The sequence below is a fragment of the Pelmatolapia mariae genome, linkage group LG23, assembly GCF_036321145.2.
Source record: "Pelmatolapia mariae isolate MD_Pm_ZW linkage group LG23, Pm_UMD_F_2, whole genome shotgun sequence".
Lineage (NCBI taxonomy): Eukaryota > Metazoa > Chordata > Actinopteri > Cichliformes > Cichlidae > Pelmatolapia > Pelmatolapia mariae.
The window spans coordinates 45,462,491-45,483,975 of NC_086246.1; the positions used below are offsets into that span (position 1 = coordinate 45,462,491).

A 21,485-nucleotide genomic window follows, 5' to 3' on the forward strand; every position below is an offset into this window, starting at 1 on the left:
TAGAATAAAATAGAATAAAATATACAATAAGATAAAAATGCTATATACAACTGAGTAAAAATACAACGATGCCAGAAAAGATTATTGCACTTAGTGTTATTGCACATTTGTGGATGTGTGTGTTTGATCAGTTAAAGTCTTTGTTGTGGAGTCTGACAGCAGTGGGGAGGAAAGACCTGCGAAATCTCTCCAATAAAATCAAGTAAAGGCAAAGTAGTTAAAGATAAGAATGAGAAGACAGGAAGTCATCCACAGATGGGTGCCATGAGGGTGAGCTGACACAAAGCAAATTGTAGTCAACGAAAAAAAAAAATAGGGAAACGGGGGTGGGGTCAATAGTATTTACAGAGCCTACTCTTCTCAGTACATTTTCTAAACATTTTTAAACAATTCTTCTGTAGATTTAAGCTGTCTAAGAGTCCACTATCTCTTTGTCTAAGACGGACTCTATAATGTTGAGATCAGGGATCTATGGGGGACACAATATGCTGCAGGGACTCCTTATTATTCAGGTCACTGAAGACAGATCGTCATGATCGTGGCTACATACTTAGGCTTGCTGTCATGCTGCAGCACGAATATGGGACCAGCGAGCTACATCGTTGATTGTAAGGGTTCATAGATAAGAAATGAAACTTTTGTACAACACTATCCAACTCAAAGCAAGACAAGATTCTGAACATGCTTGTGAGACAGAAAAAACAAAAACCGGTGAAAAAAAGCACATTAAAGTGACTCACTCACAATCACACTGTGTGTCTGTTTTTGTGTTCTATGTGGGCCTGCGTGCTCAGAGCTGAGAAAAGTGGATGTAAGGGGAGTGTTGACGCAAGATGACGTCTCAGTTATGCAGAAATTTCAACACAGCATACCACGAAGCACTTGCAACAGAGGTAAATCCTCTGATTTGAAACAGTCACATTCAAAATAGAGAGTATTTAAAATTGTTTTAAAACTTGTTATAGGGGAATAATCTATACTAGATGCATATGGTAAGTTACTGCTTTAGAAGGTAAAATATTATTGGTATTATAAAGTATAGCCTAAGCTAATATTCAAAGCACAGTCTAGGAAAAGATTTTCTCTTAAGAAGAAAGGAAGTCTGCAGCTGTATGAAATCAAAAATGTACTTCAAATAACCTTCCTCTCGTCTTGTACATGACACACACCCACACTTTGACACCTTTTGTCAGTTGAGTACCTTATGCACAATGAGCCTGTAAGGTACTGACTTTGATTTTGTACCTGATCAAGGAACACCTGCAACACTTAAGCATTTTTTCTCCTGACTATCCAACGAAATCAGAACTTTCTATAAAACAATATGTCCAATATGTCACTTTCACACTTAACACATCTGGTAAGGGACACAGAAACCCTTAGCAATTTTCATCCTACATGAAGCCAAAACAATTAAAAACGTTTAGTGCTGTTCAAATCCCTTTATTTATTTAAAAGAAACTGACCCAGCACTTCTATATCAACCATATTCTAACAATTTTCCTGAGCATGTAAAAAGAGTATCTCAGCCATCGCCTAACCATTTCTGATTTACTTACTGTTAGTTCAGACAATAACAGCCAACAGACAAGATCAAGGGTAGACAGGTCCACAATGCCAAAAAACCGAATCCTTCCTATGATATAACAGTGCTGCTATAATACAATAACCTGATAATAAATCCTAAACTAGCCTCGTAATAAGCATGCCCCACTGGGGCATTTTACAAAAAGTTAAAAGAGTTTCCAAATATGTTTGAAACAAGTTTCTCACATTAAGTTTGATTACATAGTATTTTATTCAAGTTTGTACCGGAGGACTTTTAATTATGCCTTGCTGTAACAGGCAAAAGGTCCGGGAAATGCAAAAGCTCTTGAATGGAACGAATGATCACAAAATAGCTATACATGTTCATTAGTCTATTCTATTTAATTGTGTTTCATAAAAAATACTATTAACTTCATTTTGGCGACACAGTTTTAGGACTCTAAAAAATAATGTGCTAAGTTTTCTCATTTTAGTATTACTATAAAGACAGTCATGTTGTTCCAACGGCTGTCTTCCTTTCCGTATGCTGTCGTAGTTTTTGAATCTTGTATCCTGTGTCGTAGTAGAAACATTACCAGCCAGAAATAATTAGCTTGAATGTCCCCTGGTTAAGTTGTCTGTTCACCTAGCACCACTCTAAAATACTGCGATTATAACTGGCAGTGAAATGTGATTTTTTTTCGATATAATGCTGCTTTCAATCAAACCCATTTATGCACTGCTACATACCGGTAAAAAGACAGCATGCATGTGAAGCGAGGCACCAACCTGCAGCCTAAGAAAACTGCACATCTTGCAACCAACCTTTGTCTTCTTTTATCAGTGACCCAGTACCCCCCTCCCCACACACACACACACACACACACACACACACACACACACACACACACACACACACACACACACACACACACACACACACGCACACACTCCCCGAAGCACTCACTTAATCTCACCATCATTGTTTATTCACTTCCCGTCAAGTACACGCCTGGGGTCACACTTGAGGTTGAACGTAATACCAGGAAACTGACAACATGTGCCCACCGAGAGGCTTCCCTGCTGCACACAACACCTTAAATGACAGGTTCACAGTCTTGCAAAGTAACAGTAATTAGTACCTTAAGTAAGAAACAAGCTCTAGAACAAGAGGTTCTAGGTTTGGATAAACTTTTACTACAGATTTCTCAATGCGTTCAAGTTTGAATTTGGTCAAACAGGTGGCCACAGTTTAGTATGCTAAACTCTGACTCTCTATATCGTCACTGTGTTTTGGAGGGATGATCACAGCAAATAATGCGCAGATGTGCAGCTGACTTTTGTGTTAGGAAACTGATTAAATACTGTGTGCCTAAGATTTTTTCATGCACTGATAATATCCATGCATGACGTTTGTATCTCTTTTTTAATATGATTAAAATGTGTAAATTCCTTGGAACTCATGACTGGACTGTTTTTCAATTTTTTGCTGAAAGAAGAAATGCTGGCATGGGATTAGTCAACTGACTTAATCAGAAATTCACTGGTAATGGGCTCAGCAAGCCTTGCCCCAATCAAGTCATTAAACGGATATTTGCCACATTTTCACCGACACCGTGCAGTCTAATGAATCATAATTCAAAAAATAACAATGGTCTATTTACAGTCCAGCACAACAATGGCCAAATTTAATAGTCATCCACAATACTGGCAAGACTGCCATTTAGCCTGACAAGATATCAGGTTCTAGCACTTAGTGGAAGACAGCGTGGAGTGTGGCACGTAATAATTTGTCAGAGTTTGTGGTCGTGTGCAGCAGATGATTGGCTGGTAGACTGGTCTGTGGGCAAATAAATTCATAAACTGACCTAAAAACTAACAGACCATCTTTCACTGAATCATAATCATTTACTCTAATAATTAGACAGTTAAATAGGGAAGCAAAAATCTTAAAGATATAATGAACAAAGATGAGGTAACCTTCTTTCTTTCAATAGAATTAATCATATTCGTGCTCTACACCAATTTCAGTCTTGGTGTGGGGCATAATCAGAGACATATCTCAATCTTGCTCAGGAAACCAGCGTTTGTAAGCGTTACCACAAACTAATTTAAGAAGTTTTTAAAATACATCTTAATACAGCTCTTAATTTGTCAGCTGTCAGAAGTGTCTCAATACAGTTACTTTACAAACAGATCAAATCCAAAGAAGGCCAAGCCCATATAAAAAATCCTGTACTGCAATAAAAGAAACAACATAGGTCTGTCTCCTTCAGCGCTGTGTTTAAAGGAAGCGTTTATAAAATTAATTCAAGGAAGTTGAAATTAAAAATACAACAATGGCTGGGTAACGAACTGTTATCAAGTTCCATGACAGGGACAATAAAAACTCTTCACAATAACAGCCTACAGTTAGTCACAAGACTTATCTATTCATAGTATTCAAGGGCTGACCGTGACATTAGAAAATAAAAACGGCGAGCGCTTAAATCAACACTCTTCATTCAACTTAAAATACATGACAACAAGATGCAAACAGTACCTTTGGTAGCGGTTTTCCCAGCTGAGCATAAAATTTAGTCCAGAACTGCATGAGAGACATGGATCCAACAGCTGCAGTTTGGGGGAGTAAAATACACACACACATACGCTCCTGCTTCACCTTGAATCCCTGAACTGGACAGTCTCTTCCATGTGTTGGTCAAAGTGTTGGTAATCACTTTACAGCTGGTGCGCTCCCACCCAGCACAGGACTCTCACTAGCCCCTTCACAGTTCCTCTATGGTTCAGAGCACACATCTGCCTCTACCACAGATCTGCTGTGGGCAATGAGCTCACACCTACAACCTCTCACAAACAGAGATACAAGCAACTCTAAAACATACTTCCTGCTTCACCAGGACTGTCAGGTATTTGCATAAGGGGTTTAGTCATAGTGATTGTGGACTAGTTCCTCTGAGCTCAAAAAGGTGGTTGGAGAGCGAGTGAGAACAGAGGAGGAGGGGAGGGGAGAGGTGGGGAGAAGAGGGAGGGAGGAGGGGAGGAGCTTTCAGGAAATGATGCTTTTGTTGGTAAGTGACTAGAGTTACTGGCAGTAGGGCCCATTTTACTGTACATGGTGTAACTCAACCGCATTTGTAGTGTAAACAGTATTGCGCTCTGGACCTGGCCTCTCCTCACACCCTGCTGCTTACTGCTATGTTTAATGGGACTCGGCCACTATTTAATCATTATTATATTTAGAGGCCAACTCCCTGCCTGGCTTGCTGTCTTACTTCATACTCTTTTTTTTGTGACTCTTTATCTAGAAATATTCATTTTTAGGCCAGTCACTATTCTTTTAGTAACTGCTGATTAATATAAGGTAAATATTAATACACACAAAAGCTAACAAAGGCAGATGCAACAAGTTGTCAAATAAGCTTTCTGGGAAGGGTGTGGGTGACAGGACACCTTTTTTCAGATATAACAGCACAGAATAGGATATAGTTTTCGATCAAGAGAGCTTCTTCTAAAACCATTAAAGAGATTTTATGAAAAAAAGAAAAAACAGCAGAGATTGTTAAAAGTGCGTGTTTTCAATCTCACAGGGTCTTTCAAAGATTAGCCTATCTGCACACCTATTCATAAAAAGTTATTACTGCTTACTGGAACTAGGGGTGTGATTGTAAAATGCAAACAACAACAAAAAAAAAAACAATATTCTGGGAATCTGACTGCTTATCAAAGGCAGCAATGTGCCAGTTTTTCTAAAACAAGAGCAATGTTAACTGTCCAACAGTCCATCATAAAGGAAAACATTGTGGTATTTAAAAAGAGAAATAATGTGATTTATGTGAAACACAGGGGGCCTATTTGTACACCCAGCTTCCAGGAATACATGATATCAAGCATGGAGAGGTACTGTAATGTCCATCTTTGCTGAATTGAAGGGGAGTCAGGCTCTCAGAGACAGAGTGGCGCCTGTCCATGGTGTCATCATTGTATGACTGGGAATCCTCTGAATAATTTGTGTATGTATGTGAGTCTGGGTGTGTGCGTGTGTTTCGTTTCACATGGAGGGCCACTGGGGAGAAATTAATCATTGATGTACTTCTTTAGAACTCCTAAACACACAAACACACCTTGCTGCATCACAACCTAAAGAAGTACCACTTTATTTGAAAGGTAAGTACACCATCATAAACGTGGAATCTTTTCAAACGTTTATCACTGCTGTCATCAAGTGTCACTCAGTTAAAAATGTCATTTTTATGACAACTTGACATTAACTAATAGTTTGGGTTATATAACTACAGTTTCCAAATTGTACTCTTGCAGTCGGGATCAAGTACATAGTCATGAAACAGTTATATTACTGTTGTGGCAATATCAAGCCAATATCAAAGCCTACTATGTATCACAGCTTAATGATGTAATGTTAACCCATAAGGCTAAACAGTTTACATACCCTATAAACATATCATGCTCATAAAAGGTTTACGAGAAGCTATGTCTTCTTGGTGAATGTGAAGTGCATCAACTTTGCATTTAAATGACTTATATGAACAAGTGCCATTTAATAACATAATCCAAAAATATGTCGATAGCCGCCTGTAAGTCTTATGCTGACCCTTTCAAATACACAAATGAATGCATTCCTGACTTTACATACAAAACATCAGGATATAGTCTTATTGTCATATGCGCACAGCTGCTTTCAGTGCTTTACAAAAACTAAGTGCCAATGTGAAGCTATGTGAAATGGTGCTAACTGAGACCACAAACAAGCAAAGCTGGTTTGATTTCCAAATCTGATTTTGATTCTAGCCCTTAATGACTTTGAATCATTTGATGACCCTTATCAAACAGGACCAACAATTGTATTTTTCCATTCACTGTGATGATATCATCTCTAACTGGCAAGGTAGACACAGGTGCAAGTCAAAACTTGACTTTTGCAATAATTTTTTTTTTTTAAGAAATACTCAGTTCCTAAACAAATGAGAGTAGAAGTTAAACTATCCGAACCTAATATTAAGGCACACAGTCCTCACGGAAAACAGTGCACCTATTAACAACCCTTTAAATTAACACCTTTGACTTCCTCCTTCGGAAACTAGGCCAGTCAAATGACTGTGCTGGAGTGTCTTATAAGGAAGTAACCGAGAAATACCAACTGATTTATATCATGACAGGTTTGCCACAGAAAAAAAGAAAGTCAAGACAAACAAGATCGTCCTCTTACCCCACACCATATCTCCCCCCCCCCTCCGCCCCCCTCCAAGAAAAACAACAAAAACACCCTGAGAACTTTCAAATTCACCAAAATCATCAAATATTTTAAAACAAATGAAAATAATTCTATTAGCTGGGTATTTCTATATGCATTGCACACACTTTTTAATTCACAAAATGAGAGTCTTAAATGCAACAGAGAGGTTTAAACTACGCCTGTGTGCAAAAAATATAAGCTTAGTGATGATACAGTTCATGGTCTGCAGAGTTGCACAGGTTTAAAAAAAAAAAGCATGCCTTTCAGGAACCAAGGGGCCTTAACATTTTTTCAGCTGGGTCTTAGACTAAACAGGATCTTTCTCTTTGCTTTTTACTTTTCTTTGCCTGCCCATATAGATATTTTGAGGTTATCACATTTTAGCTACATATATAGTGTGTTTATATCACCTTAGACAAAGACACTGATCTTTCTACAGGTAATTGCCAACAGCTGGCTAAAGACTTACTCACGTTTGGAATTTTGAGTGTGACTTATTTAGCAATAAGAAATTTTCAGTTCCACAAAAAGCAAAACTAAGAAGACTCAATGCAAATGCACACTTCCTAGAAATGTACTTGGCAGTATTATGAGTGTGTAAAAGTGAGAGCAACTACACAGAGTGACAGAACAAGAGTATGTAGTAAGAGACTAAGACCAGGAGTGTGCCTAAATGTGCTCCAATGTGTGTACATGTGCACATACAGCAGGTATACTGTATATATAGAGGATATAGTATGTATGATAGTATGGTCTGCTTCTGACGTGATGTGCACTCCTTGAGGTTAGCCAGAGTGGTTAGTTTTGTCTTTATTGTCTTCCAGTAAATCCTGTTGTCATTGTGATTTTCGTCACATAGACTCACGTGTTTAAGGTCCATAGATTACACAACTTGGGCTTGGTAGGTATGCATGTATCACTGTGACAAAGGGTATAGCTTTCTTTCAAAACGTGGTTGCGCTTTTGTCAAAGTTGCAGCTCTCTTTTTTTCTAATTATAGTGAGCAGAGTCAGCAGAATGGAAATATGTTGCAAGTTTGAATCTACTAAAGAAAAATGGCATTAAAATTCTTGAGGTTAATAAAAACCAGTACATACAAGTTAGCCTCAATATGGTTTTTCCACTGTTTATCACAGTTTTACTGTGTCCAAGCCGACTGTTTTGAGAATGCCTTAGTTTATAGCTTCTTGGTGGTACTATAAGTCCCAGAAAAGGTATTTTATGCCAACTGTTATTTCTGGGGGAAGTTTCCAGGGAAAGACAGCACATATTGGCAAAGCTTCCGCTCATATAACGTGAAGTAATTTTATTCAGCCGTTGTTTAAATCTCTCACATTTAATATGTCCTAATTACTTATGATGTGCATTGTGTACTTTTAGGGGATTCTGGTTATGATGTTTCAACAACCTTATCCTGTTCACAATACAGTGGCCACATGTCCATTTTATTTGTTAGTAACTTAGAGAAAAGTCATATAAAAATAATATTAACGGGAATATAAACAGGAAGTCTACTGATTCTAACACAAATAATCAACTGTTTTCAGAATTACAGCAATCCAGAGTTACACTTCCTGGTCATATGCTGGTTAGCTGCATAAACAAACTGTAACATTGTGGGAAGACAGCAAACCAAAAGACATTTTCCTAATGACCCTACAGCTGTAACTGAAACAAAGAAATTGCTGAGGTAAACACGGCAGTCACTTGACAAAACCAAACGATCCCATCAAAAACCCTGCCTAGTCAAATATGCCTAAATGTTTTCTGTATTGTCATGAATCAACAGTGCGGGGGAAAAAACAAGAAATTCCGCTTTCTGATTGTAGATGGACAGAGGAAAAACATGGCAGGATCACCACGGAATGGGGGAATGAAATGGAGGATGAAGTGAGCTGAGTGTGAGTTGGCAGATTAGTCATGATGACCCCATGACTTACATTTTCTCCCCCATGCCTCACATGGCAGGGAGTGTCTAAAACCAGAAAGAAGAGCTGAGAAAGCACAATATAAGCACAAAAGATCTCGCTGCCGCAAACAGGCACAAGCAAGCATTCTAACATCACATATTTTTGACACCACGAAAACAAATCTCCACTACTTACTGCTTGTGAAAAGAGGTAATCTAAACTAAATCTCACAACAACTGTTTTCTAATTATGTACCTACAGATAATTAGACATACACTCAGGAGCCCTGTATGATTACTTTACAGAAGAAAGCTCAATCCAGACAGGCTAAAACATGCATTTGGAAAACTAGGGAAACCCCACATGAATCACACAATCCATGTAAGCACTACAATACACGCGCATGACACGTCACTTTCTTTTGTATAATATATGACATGTGTAGCTTTTGATTTTAAACCCCTCCCACCAGTCTTACAAACCAATAAAACTTTGCCTTTTTAAAAAAAAGAAAAAAGAAAAAAAAGAGAGAGAATTATTAGACTCATTCAAACATCTGGAGCCAAACATGAAGTGAAACTCTTGCGTATAGATTCTGTGTCTGCTTGTGCTTCATTTGAAACTGCTAGTAATAATGGACTACAAATGATGTGTCTGGAAACTGGATATCAACAACAAAAAACTCTGAATTATCCTTGCAGCTTTGTCATAACGTACCTATAATGTGCACATTCATTAAATGTACTTAGGATCTTTAAGTTTTTCTGGTTGATGCAAAACATCTGAGCAAAAGCTATATTAGAATTTTTTTATTTGAGTTGAATTTTTTATTCTATGATTTCTTTATCATAGAATGTAAATGCATGGTTTTATCTAAAGACAATACATTGTTCACTGGCCAGGCTATGCTGTCAATTTGCTACTGCAAGGAGCTGTTCTAGCATCTCTTCTGACAAAAGATAGGTTTGTCCAATTAATTACAGTTATGTCCAGAAGTGTATTTTATGCACCAGGATTGAAAAACATTATTATTTTTTACAATCTGCATTTTCTACATTTTTATTAGAACTACTGTTTAAAGAGGTAAAGCCTCGTAGGGACATAATGAGGAAATACGTTATAGAAAAAATGCATATGCAAAGCAAAGATCCCTTATCTTGAGCCACCACTGTGGCTGCTTTGGCTTTATGCTGGACTAAGGAAAGCCCTGACAGCTATGCCTTCTCTAGTTAGTGGCTCTCTTCTTTAAAACTCATCATCATAGCATATTGTGTTTTATTGTGGTTCCATAATGACACTCATAAACTCAAAATGGATTCAGATTAGAAATTTACTGGTCTGTGCAATTACAATGGCTCCTGTTCATACAATACTAGCTATAAAGAACTGGCTGAATGGACACAAAAGTACTTAGAAATAGAAAATGCAAATGATGCAAAGTAATGGGTATGGGTAGAAGTCTGTGTCTTCAATGCCCCTGTTTAAGTATTTCCCATTTTTGAATGAATGTCCAAGTTAAGCATAGTCTCACAGGCACTGAAATAATTCACAGTAGATGAAAAAACTTCCAGGACTTTCTAAGATGCTTAATATGTGTAAAATGATTTGAAGCATGACTAAAACGCCGACTTCTAAAGGCACAGAACCATAGAAGAGACGATCACACAATTATAGCTTCCTATTAATGACATGCCTTGACAGGAATTGGGCAGGTGCTGCTGCAGTCGTCTAGACAACACCAGGCTTTAATAAGGTTTCCCTACGGTAAATTAAGGCTCAACTTAATACACATGAAAGGCAAGATGAAAGGGGTGAGTGGGAGGTATGGTCCTTCCCTATGATGAGCGAGTAAATGAGAGTGGTAGACAAAACAAATAAACGAAAAAACTCAAAACAAAACTGCAAGACAAATACATCTTTCTGTATTTATAAGACTATCTTCATGCTGATTCTTGAAGCCATTCCAATATCATCACAAATCCAGCAAATGAGGGAACATCTTTTGGAAAAATCGTCCACCCTTTCTTCAGTAGATTTCCAAAGACTTGTGAAATAAAAACTGTTCCGGTGAGACCATCTGTAGGTCAGCATGTACAACTGCTAAATAAAAACCAACCTGGGTGAACTCTCCATTCCTAGAGAAGTTGAGGCTGGGAAAGTCCATGTCAGAGATTCCCGGGTACATATCCACTTGCATATCTGGAATGTTGGTGAAAGCTCTGCCGTTTAAGTGGTACTGCCTAGAAAGAAAGACAAAGTTTAGTCTGTTTAACTGTTACACATAGCTTTTTCAAATAATAACAAGGTTTATACTCATTCAGCTACAAACACCTTAAAGCTGCCAAAGTTCACAGGCTTTTATACCTGTACAGTAAGTAGCAGACATGTGAAGCTGACATTTAAGTAGTACACCAAAGTACTCCAAGACAAGCGTGCCGGGTACTGTTTGTTATTTAGTATTGTCTAACTAAAAGTTAATGGTCTAAAATTATAATACTGCGTTACAAAACATTTTTTAAAATTCCAGACACGCCTAACAGGTGAAGGCGTAACACTTTCAGTTTGTTCCCTTATGGCATTTTCAAGCTAGTTTTAAGCCCAATCTAGTCTCTTGTAACTCTTGAAATCTTTGTCTTAGTAAATAAATAATAACAAAAAACAGGCACCAGGTATTAAAAGAAACAAGCTAAACATGTATCTCGGGACAGACAGGCAGAGATAGACAAGATTAGAAAAACCCAGAGGGTAAGCGAGAGCTATCAACAGAAAGTCTAAGTACAGAGAATAAGAGCAGCTCCTACCCGTTTCAAAGATCCATTTCTCCCGAATAACAACCTTCACTTTGTCCCTTGTGCTAATATCTGAAACTGTCCAATAGAACTCCTGAGATATTTTCAGTTTCTTCCTGAGTACAAGTCATCATAACGCAACAAGCTTACTAGTCTATGAGTGGTAAAAGCTCAGTCAAAATGAAAGCAAAACTAAACCCTTGTAAAGGTGGAACTATAAAAGGACCGTCCCATATTCCTCTCACCCAATCATGTTCCAGGGCTCAGAACTGAAGGATTGGAGACGTCCAAATCTATTCAAAGGATTTGGCTCTACAAGCCAGAGATCAGCAGGCCTGATTGATTTAAGTTCAAAACCCACCAAGGGGATGAAAGGGCAGCCCTAAGCCAGTATAAGGAAACAAAACTATGGACACATGGTTCCTCTGATTTATTAATGAACAACAAAACGACATGTTGCCAAATATTCAATATTTGAGATTGTACGTGGTCACACATTCAGTATTTGCTGAGAATATGTTATCTTTATCTTGTTTATTGTTTTATATAACCAATTCTCTCACTTGGTTACTTACGCAGCCATCGATTTTTCATTTGAATTTTTGCGTAAGAAAGGGGTGTCTGGCTGATAAGTAGGTTAACTTAAAAAAACAAAACAAGACAACAATGAGGTCTTTGTTAAACTTATTTTTCCTCAATCAAGTAAATGGGGAGTTAGTGTGAGAACAAGTAGTTTGCCTACACAATGGAAAAAGACAGATTAATCATGGCGATAAATATAAATGAGAAAAAAAAGGTAAAGAACATGGTTAGTTCTCAGAAAACACCGTGAATAGTAACAACCATCCACACTGGAAATCCCCTTAGCAAACAGTGATATGAGTGTGATATTATTACAACAGAAGTCTTGGCAGGACAGCATAAGCTGCCTTCCAATAACACAAAGCTAGTGAGGGTCTCTCAGCTAAAGTAGCTGAATGACTTACTGTTTATCTCATCATACATAGCCTGAAGCTGTGTATAGATAGTAATATCTATAACTTTGCTTTTCCGCACACCTTGGTTTTCTGTTCTAGTGTGCAGTTATCTCAACTGTCTTTCAATTATTGCGATTTTACAAGTTTGTTAGAATTATGTTTATTGTTAGGTTTTCAGATAAATTACTTCCTGGCATCCTGCGCCCCTTACTTATTGAGAAGTTCATAATTAGGGTCTTTAAAGGATGAGACCTGATGTGCATTTCAAACAATGACTGTACAAAAGTCTATAGTCATTTTCTACACTCTTTAATTTAAACATTAGAATGTGTTTCAGCTTCAAAGTGGTTCACTATAGTGCTGATACCCTCAGGATTAAGACATCATCCTTAAAGCAAACTCCTATGGAGGTGCGGAACTTGCAGTAACTTTGAAAATTAATCCTGAAATAAAAATAAATAAATAAATATTTAAAGCTATGCTAACAGGGAATAAACACAGGAATTTAATGTTCATGTAAGATTCCATGAAAGTGATTGTAGATAAAGGTAAGTTTGTCACATTTTGCCCAATTCAGGAGTAGTCATGAACTGTTTACTGTGAGCAAACATGAGCACTTTACAATGATGTTAAAGTGTTTTCGGCTTCTTCCATAGAAAAATCTGAGATCATTATCAACATTTACGGGATGCCCAAGATTACAGAGTAAACAAAGACATGCAACTGCTCTGATTCCTAGGAGTATCTCACGAAGTAAAGCAACAAAAAGGATCCTACTCGGAAGCACATTTCTTTGAATCTGAGTATGCTATTTTTAATAACGGTAGTGTATTCTTTTTTCTTATGTTATACAGTCTCTTATTTCTTGTTTTTTTATTGTATATTCTTTAATATAGTGTAAATCTACATGCTCCATCTGCCTGTCACTTCGCTGCTGGAACACGCAAATTTCTCCAACAAGGGACAATAAAGGACAATTCTAGTCTAATCTATATTTCTATTCTAAATTTATCTCCCGCAGTGAACTTTGGCTCATAGCACTGGGAAACACTTCAGTGTGACTCTAGGTAGTACTGTGCTAAAGATGCTAAATAATGCAGAGAAGACAGGCAGCAGGTCAAAGCTAATTTTGAAGTAAATATCAAAAATCCTTTCACTACATGAATGAATCCATAAAACATGAAGAGGCTGTGGTGTTCTAACAGTACATTGCTGATATGTTGTGTAAAGCAGGAAAAGCAGCTGTGTGGGCAGACCTAACCATTATTCCTGCAATAAACTGGTAATTAAATCACTTGAAAATATTTAACTGAGCGGAAAATTAGTTTCTACTTCTGTTTAAAAATCAAATGGAGTCTTTCATTCTAAAATTGGTTCTCAGTTTCCAGTTTTTCCCTTACAGTGACTACCTGCTATGTGAGTATGTGTGTGGGGCACTTTAATCACATCTTTGTGAGGACATTGACTAAGATATATGCATTACTGAACCTCGACCGCCAGGTTCTACCACCAAGAATAACAGTCAACTTACTCTAAACCTACACTAAACCTAAACCTTAACCTAACTTTAACTCTAAAACAAAGTAAAGAATGTATTTAAAGTATTTAAAGTCCTAAACAGGGCTTTGAAGATGTGTGAAAAACTGAGTGTTCAAACATATACAAATGGTATTACTCAAATTATTTAAAAGCTGGACAAGTATGCACTATAAGTGTTATGTTGTTATGTTTTTTATTTTTCATCTTTGGTTTCCTGTGATAAAGATATCAATCAGTCACTCATGCTGTTTGGATGAGCTGATCATGACGAAGTTGCAACCCACAATCTGCCTGTGGTACACACACACACATACACATGCACAGACACACTTAGGGAGTGTCTCTATTAAAAACAGAAAGTTTAAGATTGGCCATATGACACATTTTGAATTTGTAAATCATAACTATAATATCACCTGAATTACAGTCTCTCCAAAAAGACTGTACTGTATTTTTATTTTTTTGCATAAGCTAACACATACCATGCAATCTCTATGCAGCAACTGCTGAAATATTTTCAGTGTTTGGATCTTTTTAAATTGGATTTATGAATTTGATTTTTAGCCTTGACGATGTGCCATCTTCACATAACTAGAGAAGACAAATATTCAGTTGTCTCTGTCTCTGTAACCTAGACTTTAGTGCCAGATAGAGTGATGTTGATACCAATATGACTAAAAATAACACAGCAGGATACAGGGTGGGGACAGACAAATAAGTTTCTTCATTGTCTGGGACATGCAGAGTTGTAAATATGAAAACCACAGTGCAACAAACTGTCAAGAGAAGATAATGTTTTTGCTAATGTTCATTTCATATTTCACAGCTTTACATGCAAATGCAAACCGCCCCCTCCAAAATTTCAACCTGCTGTGACAAAGAACATGGTTCTTCTGAACAAAGATACCCAGGTAAGACTGCTATCACTGTGTGTTAATAAAAAGGTAAATTTTAACAGGTCAGTGTTTTGTTCATATAACCTATGCTGTGAGTCTGTAGCTGGTTCCATCAGTAAATAAATTAATAGATAAAATTAAGAGACAGTGAAGTAGTTCTGTGAAATTGCAGCTGGACAGTAGATATAATTAACTTAAGTTGAGAGAATGACCTGTTGCCTTCTATTTGGTAAGCTATGAACTCACACACAACTCTTAATTTATCCTTTTCTTGTCTTTATAATTTAATTATACATGTTTAGGCCAGATAATGATAAATTGAGAAATACAGCATTATTAGCGGAGTGATTCTTGCTATTCTATTGCAGCTAGTAGCTTATGCCTGTACCTCAATGTCTCTGCTGGCAACCAGCTTGAACAATATTACAGAACAGAGAATTGCTGAGCTGTTAACCTGCTTCAAGTAGGTGGACAGCAAGCCCTATCAGGAAAACTCACTGCAATATGCTGCTTAATTTGCAAAGTACATGCTGTACTGCAACTTTCCACTAAGTTAAGTGAATAACAAATCACCAAGATACAAAGTAGGTAATGGTGCAAGTGAGCGCATAACCTTTACAGTACCCCTTTTACCCCCCCCCCCCCCCCCCCCCCCACACACACACACACACACACACACACACACACACACACAAAAAATGCTTGTTCACCAGTGATGAGCATGTGCCAAAACGGAGCCCTAAATCAAACACACTCCTATTATTCTGGATTTTATTATATTCCCAATGGGTGAGAAAGTGCCTTGGTTTTTCTACAACCCAAAGCACACAGATTAATCACAGACAATTCACATATTCTCAAGTGCTCCACATTTCATATAAAACTCATCTCCAGAGCTACTATAATGAGATGTATGCTTTAGTAAGCTCTAATACTAAAATGAACTTCCTCCTGCTGTAACTGTCACTAGAAGCTAGGTGATGTTTTTATCACTCTTTATAAGGATCATTTCTGCTGCGCAGGGGCAGAATCAGTCAGCCAGTCCATCAATCTGTGTAAACAGAGCACTGGTCCATTCACATTTTTCCTCAATGGGGTCATGTGAGCTATTCACTTCTCAGCTTGTGCCCAGTAGCAATGTGAGTGGACAGCTGAGGGCTTTCGACACCAATCAGTTTCATCCTGACTGTGGAGAGCAAGTCAATCATACTCAGCTGCAGCCTGCTCTGTAACCTGAGGATCCTTCAAAAGAAGCAACACACACAGGGTCGTGCCACACTGAACATCAAAAATTAGCAGGGTAATGTAGAGATGCAGAAACTGGAGGTTAAGTCCTCTGTCCTGTTTACTCATGCCACATTCAAACTTGGGAAACTCGTGTTGCCTTTGAAATGGTTGCTTTAAAGACAGAGAACCACGACTGTGACTGTTCGCAGTCAGTTACCATCTTCAAAGTAACTTTGGTGTGGGAAGGCAGCAATAACACAGCAATAATACAGAGCCAGCCTGCAGTCAGTTTGAGATTGAATGGGGTCAAGCTGGCAATTACATGCAGCAGTTTGTGATAATACAGCGATGAACTGTGATAAATTGGCAAAAGAAAATCATCAATCTTTTGTAATCTTATGCAATTCTGGCTCCATCTACAGAGAAATTACAGAAACTATTTACATTAAGAGTCCAGTCAGAACCCAAGTGATCTGAAATGGAAATAAGGGAATTCCTCCGCAGATAGTGGAGTAGTGACATTGCTTAATGTAGGACAGTAATTTAACTGTAAAAGGAGACAGAAACTCTACAACCTTGCATCAGAATACAACCAGGTAAGCCAAGTTCCCTATTGCAAAGAGACACACATATTGCACATCACATGCACTGATCAGCGCAGACTGAGTGCAATTTGTAGGCAATTAATGAATTCATCTGCATTAATGAATTCGATGGAAATTATTTTCAAACCGTCGCCAATTTGTTAAGAGTGACTGCATTCAATCTGAGTTGGACTACAATTGTTTTAGACATGTTTCCTCCCACAAAGGGAATTGAGTAATTGCTTTGCAATTTAAAGTGGTCGCCCACAGGTTGAGGGTGAAGGCACACTGAGCAACCTTGAATGCTGCAACTACTTAAAACTGGTCACCAAATCTGAAAGAAAAATTAAATGTAATAATCAAGCAACCACTAACTTTTCTTAGTGACTTTTTTTTCTTTGTCTATTTTTATTTTAGTGATACTGAGCCATTAAATAAACTAGGAGCAGGACTGAATAATTTTTGAAGTGCTCCAGCAGGAATGATTAACATGAATTAAATCTCTTGATCAAACACTTGGTTCTTCTAAAAACCAGTCAGCCACTTCACTCTAAAACAAAACTGAGAGTACACAAAGACTTCCTCAAATGAGGGGTCCTTAAAACACAGTACTGAAGAACTGGTTGAAATTCAATCAAACCAATCTTGCAATAAACCACAGACCCCTTGTGAATTTGATTGTATTGTACATTGTAAAACAGAGAGTGAGATAAGAGTGTTGTAAACGCAGCTTGATGTCAGAAAATTCCACTTTGAGTGAACTTGAAAACCACAGACCCTGCTTTCAACGTCATCTGGCACTTGAACTTTCAAAGATGCACTGCACTGACAGCAATAACAATAGAAAACACCACTTCTTTAACAAAGACTTCTTCAGTTATCTTCAATATGACACAATCTTGGTGATGACTAAATTCATCTTTAAAATAACAAGTCACTATCCACTGAATCACAAAATAGATACTGTATACAAGCCCACTCAATTCTCAGATTTAATGTACACAGTTTTTAAGTTTGGACTGGTTAAAGCAAAAGCCTAATGACGATATCACTTGCAAGACCCTGATAGTTATCATAGACAGTTTTTATGATGCAAGAAAGAACCATAATGACTGCTCTAATATTTAGCACGTATCATAGAATTAAACAATTCTGCTTAAAAAAAATGCTAACCCATACTGCACAGATGTATAAACGGTACATATGACCTTTTATATCAGAGTGCTTATACAAAGTGCACCTGATCTTTAACAGATTAAAATGTCAAAATGTTCCTGAGTGCACAGCTGTGGCTAAATGCATGGAGTGCAGTCAGTGATAACGACTGTGGCGCTTTCTGCCAACAAAAACAAGATGTTACGCAGCCTTTTGATTCCACTTTAACTTTATACATGCACAACTTAGGAGAAAACGTTCATTTAGCACTGAGAGATCCTGCAGTTAAGGCTGACACTGGGCCACTCACTACGGGAAATGAAAGAGATTTGATAAAGAAGACCTGCCCAGTGGTCTGAGCTGGTGGTTGAGTGTTAGAATGAGAATGTGATCAGCTGTGAAAAAAATAAATAAATAAATAAATCAATCAGCTTTGGAGGTTTCAAAAGTTATGTGCCCATTGAGACACTTTCACATGCATCTAAATGATAATTTCATGTTAAGGTGGGCCTAAAGGTTTATATTTATCAAATATATACAAATATTTCCCTCAAGTTTACCCGATTAATAGTAAATCATACATAACTGAGTTTAAGCACCATCATACACTTACCTAGTTATATTTGACCAATTCTAAAAAAATCTTTCACAATTTTTGCTCTTTTTATATTTATATGTATTGCTGTAGGATACACAAATATAAATGTCATTCTGACTGACTGACCACATTTAAATGTGTGGAAGTGATTGTGTGTTATGTGGATGTCACTGTCTCAGGGACGCATGCATTGATCAAATACACCGACATGAGGAAAAACTTATAATAATTTAAGTCCCTAGACTGCTAGTGCATTTTTTTAGTTCATGTGTGAAACTTGGAAACCAGGAAACTGCCTGTTTTGAATGCTTAACATTAGGGGTGTAACAGCATTTGAAATTCAGGGTTTGGTCTGAACTTTGGTTTCAGACTGCATTCAGCACTCAGATGCTGCATTCTGTGCTTAGAGTGCTACTAACTGTCAAGTATATATCTTTTTTTTCATTGAGAATGTGAATAAATCATTATTCAATTATCAAAAATGTTTCAATTAAAAAGAATAAAACATATTCATAATTAACTCAGATAAACTAGTAAACCCAAAAAGACATCTAGAGCATCAACAAAAGGTGCTGGGTAGACTTTGCTTGATATAAATAGTCTTCTGGCAATAACTGTTAGGCTCCTAGGGAACATTAAACAAAGAGCATTTCATACCCAACCCTGCTTTCTGAACAGTTCAAGAGAAATACATGTGCTACTACACCCCTACTGAATATGGTAATTGTGATGGAGCATTCACTTTGAAGATACTGTAAACTGTGCTTGTAACTTACTGATTTCCAGACTGCATAGGGCAGTGTATGCTGTATCCACTCTGGTGAGAAGAGAGGGGCCAGGCAGTGGGGGTGGGAAATATTGAACTCTAAAAAGAAAGATAAAAAAAAGACTTATCATTTAAAGCAGCATTAGGACTTTCACACACAGGAAAGGTTCTCCTCTTGGTCCAAATTTAATATAAGTCAATACTATTAACAGCACTTTGCTATGTGTTATACTAAAAACAAAATACTTTGTTTAGATAAATCCCATCTTTACCCCACCAAGAAGTGAATACTGCAGCTGATGGCAAAGAATGCCTGGGAATGACTTCAAAATGTTTCACTGTAGTTGCGCAATCCATTAATAGGTGATTTCAACAGCACTCAATAACATTCACCCTTAGTGTAATCTAGAGAGGTGGAAAGTTTCAGTTTCACGTATGGTGTTTTTTTTTGTTGTTTTTTAAAGAAATTCTCAGGAATAGCAATCATAATCCCATCACAGCCATAAAGGGTGGAAGCCTGCTTTCATCACTTTTTAATGGAATCATTTAGTTTTCTGTACACAATACACCATTAGAAAATGTGATTGTTTGATTATGTATTTAAGCACAATCTTCTGGATCTGTTAAGATGATCAGCAAAATTCAAGTGATTATCCAACTACATTTGCAGCAAAATGCCACACATTTCCAAATAGTACCAACATGCTCTTTTATTTATCTATTTTGCCTTTTTGAAAAATATTAAAGAAGTGAAACATAAAAGAAGAAAAACCATGGAGGTTATGCAAATAGGCCTATATATAAAAATGCAAACACACCTCCATGCTAGAGGGGGTTACAGAGAACAAGCTGTTGTCCAGCTGAGGGCCTTCTGGATGCAGGTAGTTCTCCCCGTCCATGGCCATCGCTGAGGTGAGGGTGGGCATCAGACCACAGCTTCACTCATGACCACCAGCCGACTTAAACTATGGACTTTCCGACCACCACTCACGTGCTGGCTGTGTGTGAAATAGGGCTTTTAACAAGGGCAAATGCAGTCCATGACCTGAAAAAGAGAGTAGGAATGGATGAGACACATAGGAAATGAAGAGGACAGCAACAAGAAAAAAGCTGTCCAGCAGTTTCGCTGCAAATATGGTAATTAATAAAATCAAGGAAGATGGTCTAAAGATAAATAAGCCATGAAAATCAGCAGAAACTGTGGGCTTAATGGCTTATTTAAAGTCAGATTTAGCAATAAAAAAGCTGAAAATCTCAAACTGAAGTATTTGGTCCATGTGGAACTGCAGTGATGGATACACAGAGAAAAGGCTCTTAGACTAGCCTATAATGGAAACCCCATTTTATATAATCTGACAGTTATACATGTTTTGTAATTTTAGTTTTGTTCTTTTTATTCAACAAACGCCATGCATAAAACCATGTCATTAAAAATATGTTTTAGAAAGACTATTATGTCTGGCATAGCCATATAAACAGAGTCCAGTTTATGAGAAAAATAGAGAGAAATTCAAATATGTCATAAAGCACTAAAATGATTTACAAAATATGATAAAATGGTAATATGAAGATAAATTAAAAAGCAATTGGCCTTCCACTTTAGGGCTGCTACATTTGTCAGAACACAAACTGAATTCAAATCTTATTCATAATGCAGAGTTTGAGCAGATATTTATTGATGGACAGTCCTCATTAGCTGGTTGTCATCCAACATCACTGAAGATTCCACATTCATTACAGAACCAATTAAAATCATGGCCAGAGGTTCACGGCAGTGTGCACTGCGCTGGATAAAACTATAATGAAAACTTATAAGGAGCACAAGCTAAATAACAAACATAACATAATAGTATTTAATACAGACATGGTTTTTGGTGGTCCAAAATAAATAAAAGAAAATCAATTATAATAAATTATGTTTAAACCAGTTGTGTTTATTGGTTTGATTTATTATTGTATAACAAATGTTCAGAATTAACAGAAAATGGCACAGCTTTCTGCCGCTGAGTGTCAGACTGACTGCTGTATGAGGACCAGTGCTTACACATTCAGTAACCCCCAAAGCCAAATTCCAGCCAGTAAAACCACCAATAGTGTGTACTCACAAGACCTTTCATGTCGTAAAATATGTGTATCTTACAACTCAACTCGTAGATGTGCAGCATAATGACAGGTATATCCGTCTTGACAGACAGATTCCTAAAATGCTATAAAGCCTATAACTTAAGACTGTCAATCTTAAACACACAGAGCAACAAAAATA

General features: G+C 37.3%; 1 protein-coding gene across 5 annotated transcripts in view; it reads right to left on the reverse strand.

The window, feature by feature from the left end:
- sbno2b (strawberry notch homolog 2b) overlaps positions 1 to 21,485 on the reverse strand; it is a 60,660-nt gene that overhangs the window by 26,471 nt on the left and 12,704 nt on the right. For 4 of the 5 annotated variants that reach the window (XM_063465930.1, XM_063465929.1, XM_063465927.1 and 1 more), the window contains 3 exons: positions 20,041 to 20,267; positions 19,233 to 19,321; positions 10,808 to 10,931 (listed from right to left, as the gene is read on the reverse strand). In XM_063465930.1, coding sequence (XP_063322000.1) covers positions 10,808 to 10,931; positions 19,233 to 19,321; positions 20,041 to 20,148 — 321 coding nt within the window. In that variant the 5' untranslated portion in view covers positions 20,149 to 20,267. Of the gene's footprint in view, positions 1 to 10,807; positions 10,932 to 11,492; positions 11,623 to 19,232; positions 19,322 to 20,040; positions 20,268 to 21,485 lie in introns of those variants that run through there. The other variant, XM_063465932.1, reaches the window with a different exon arrangement.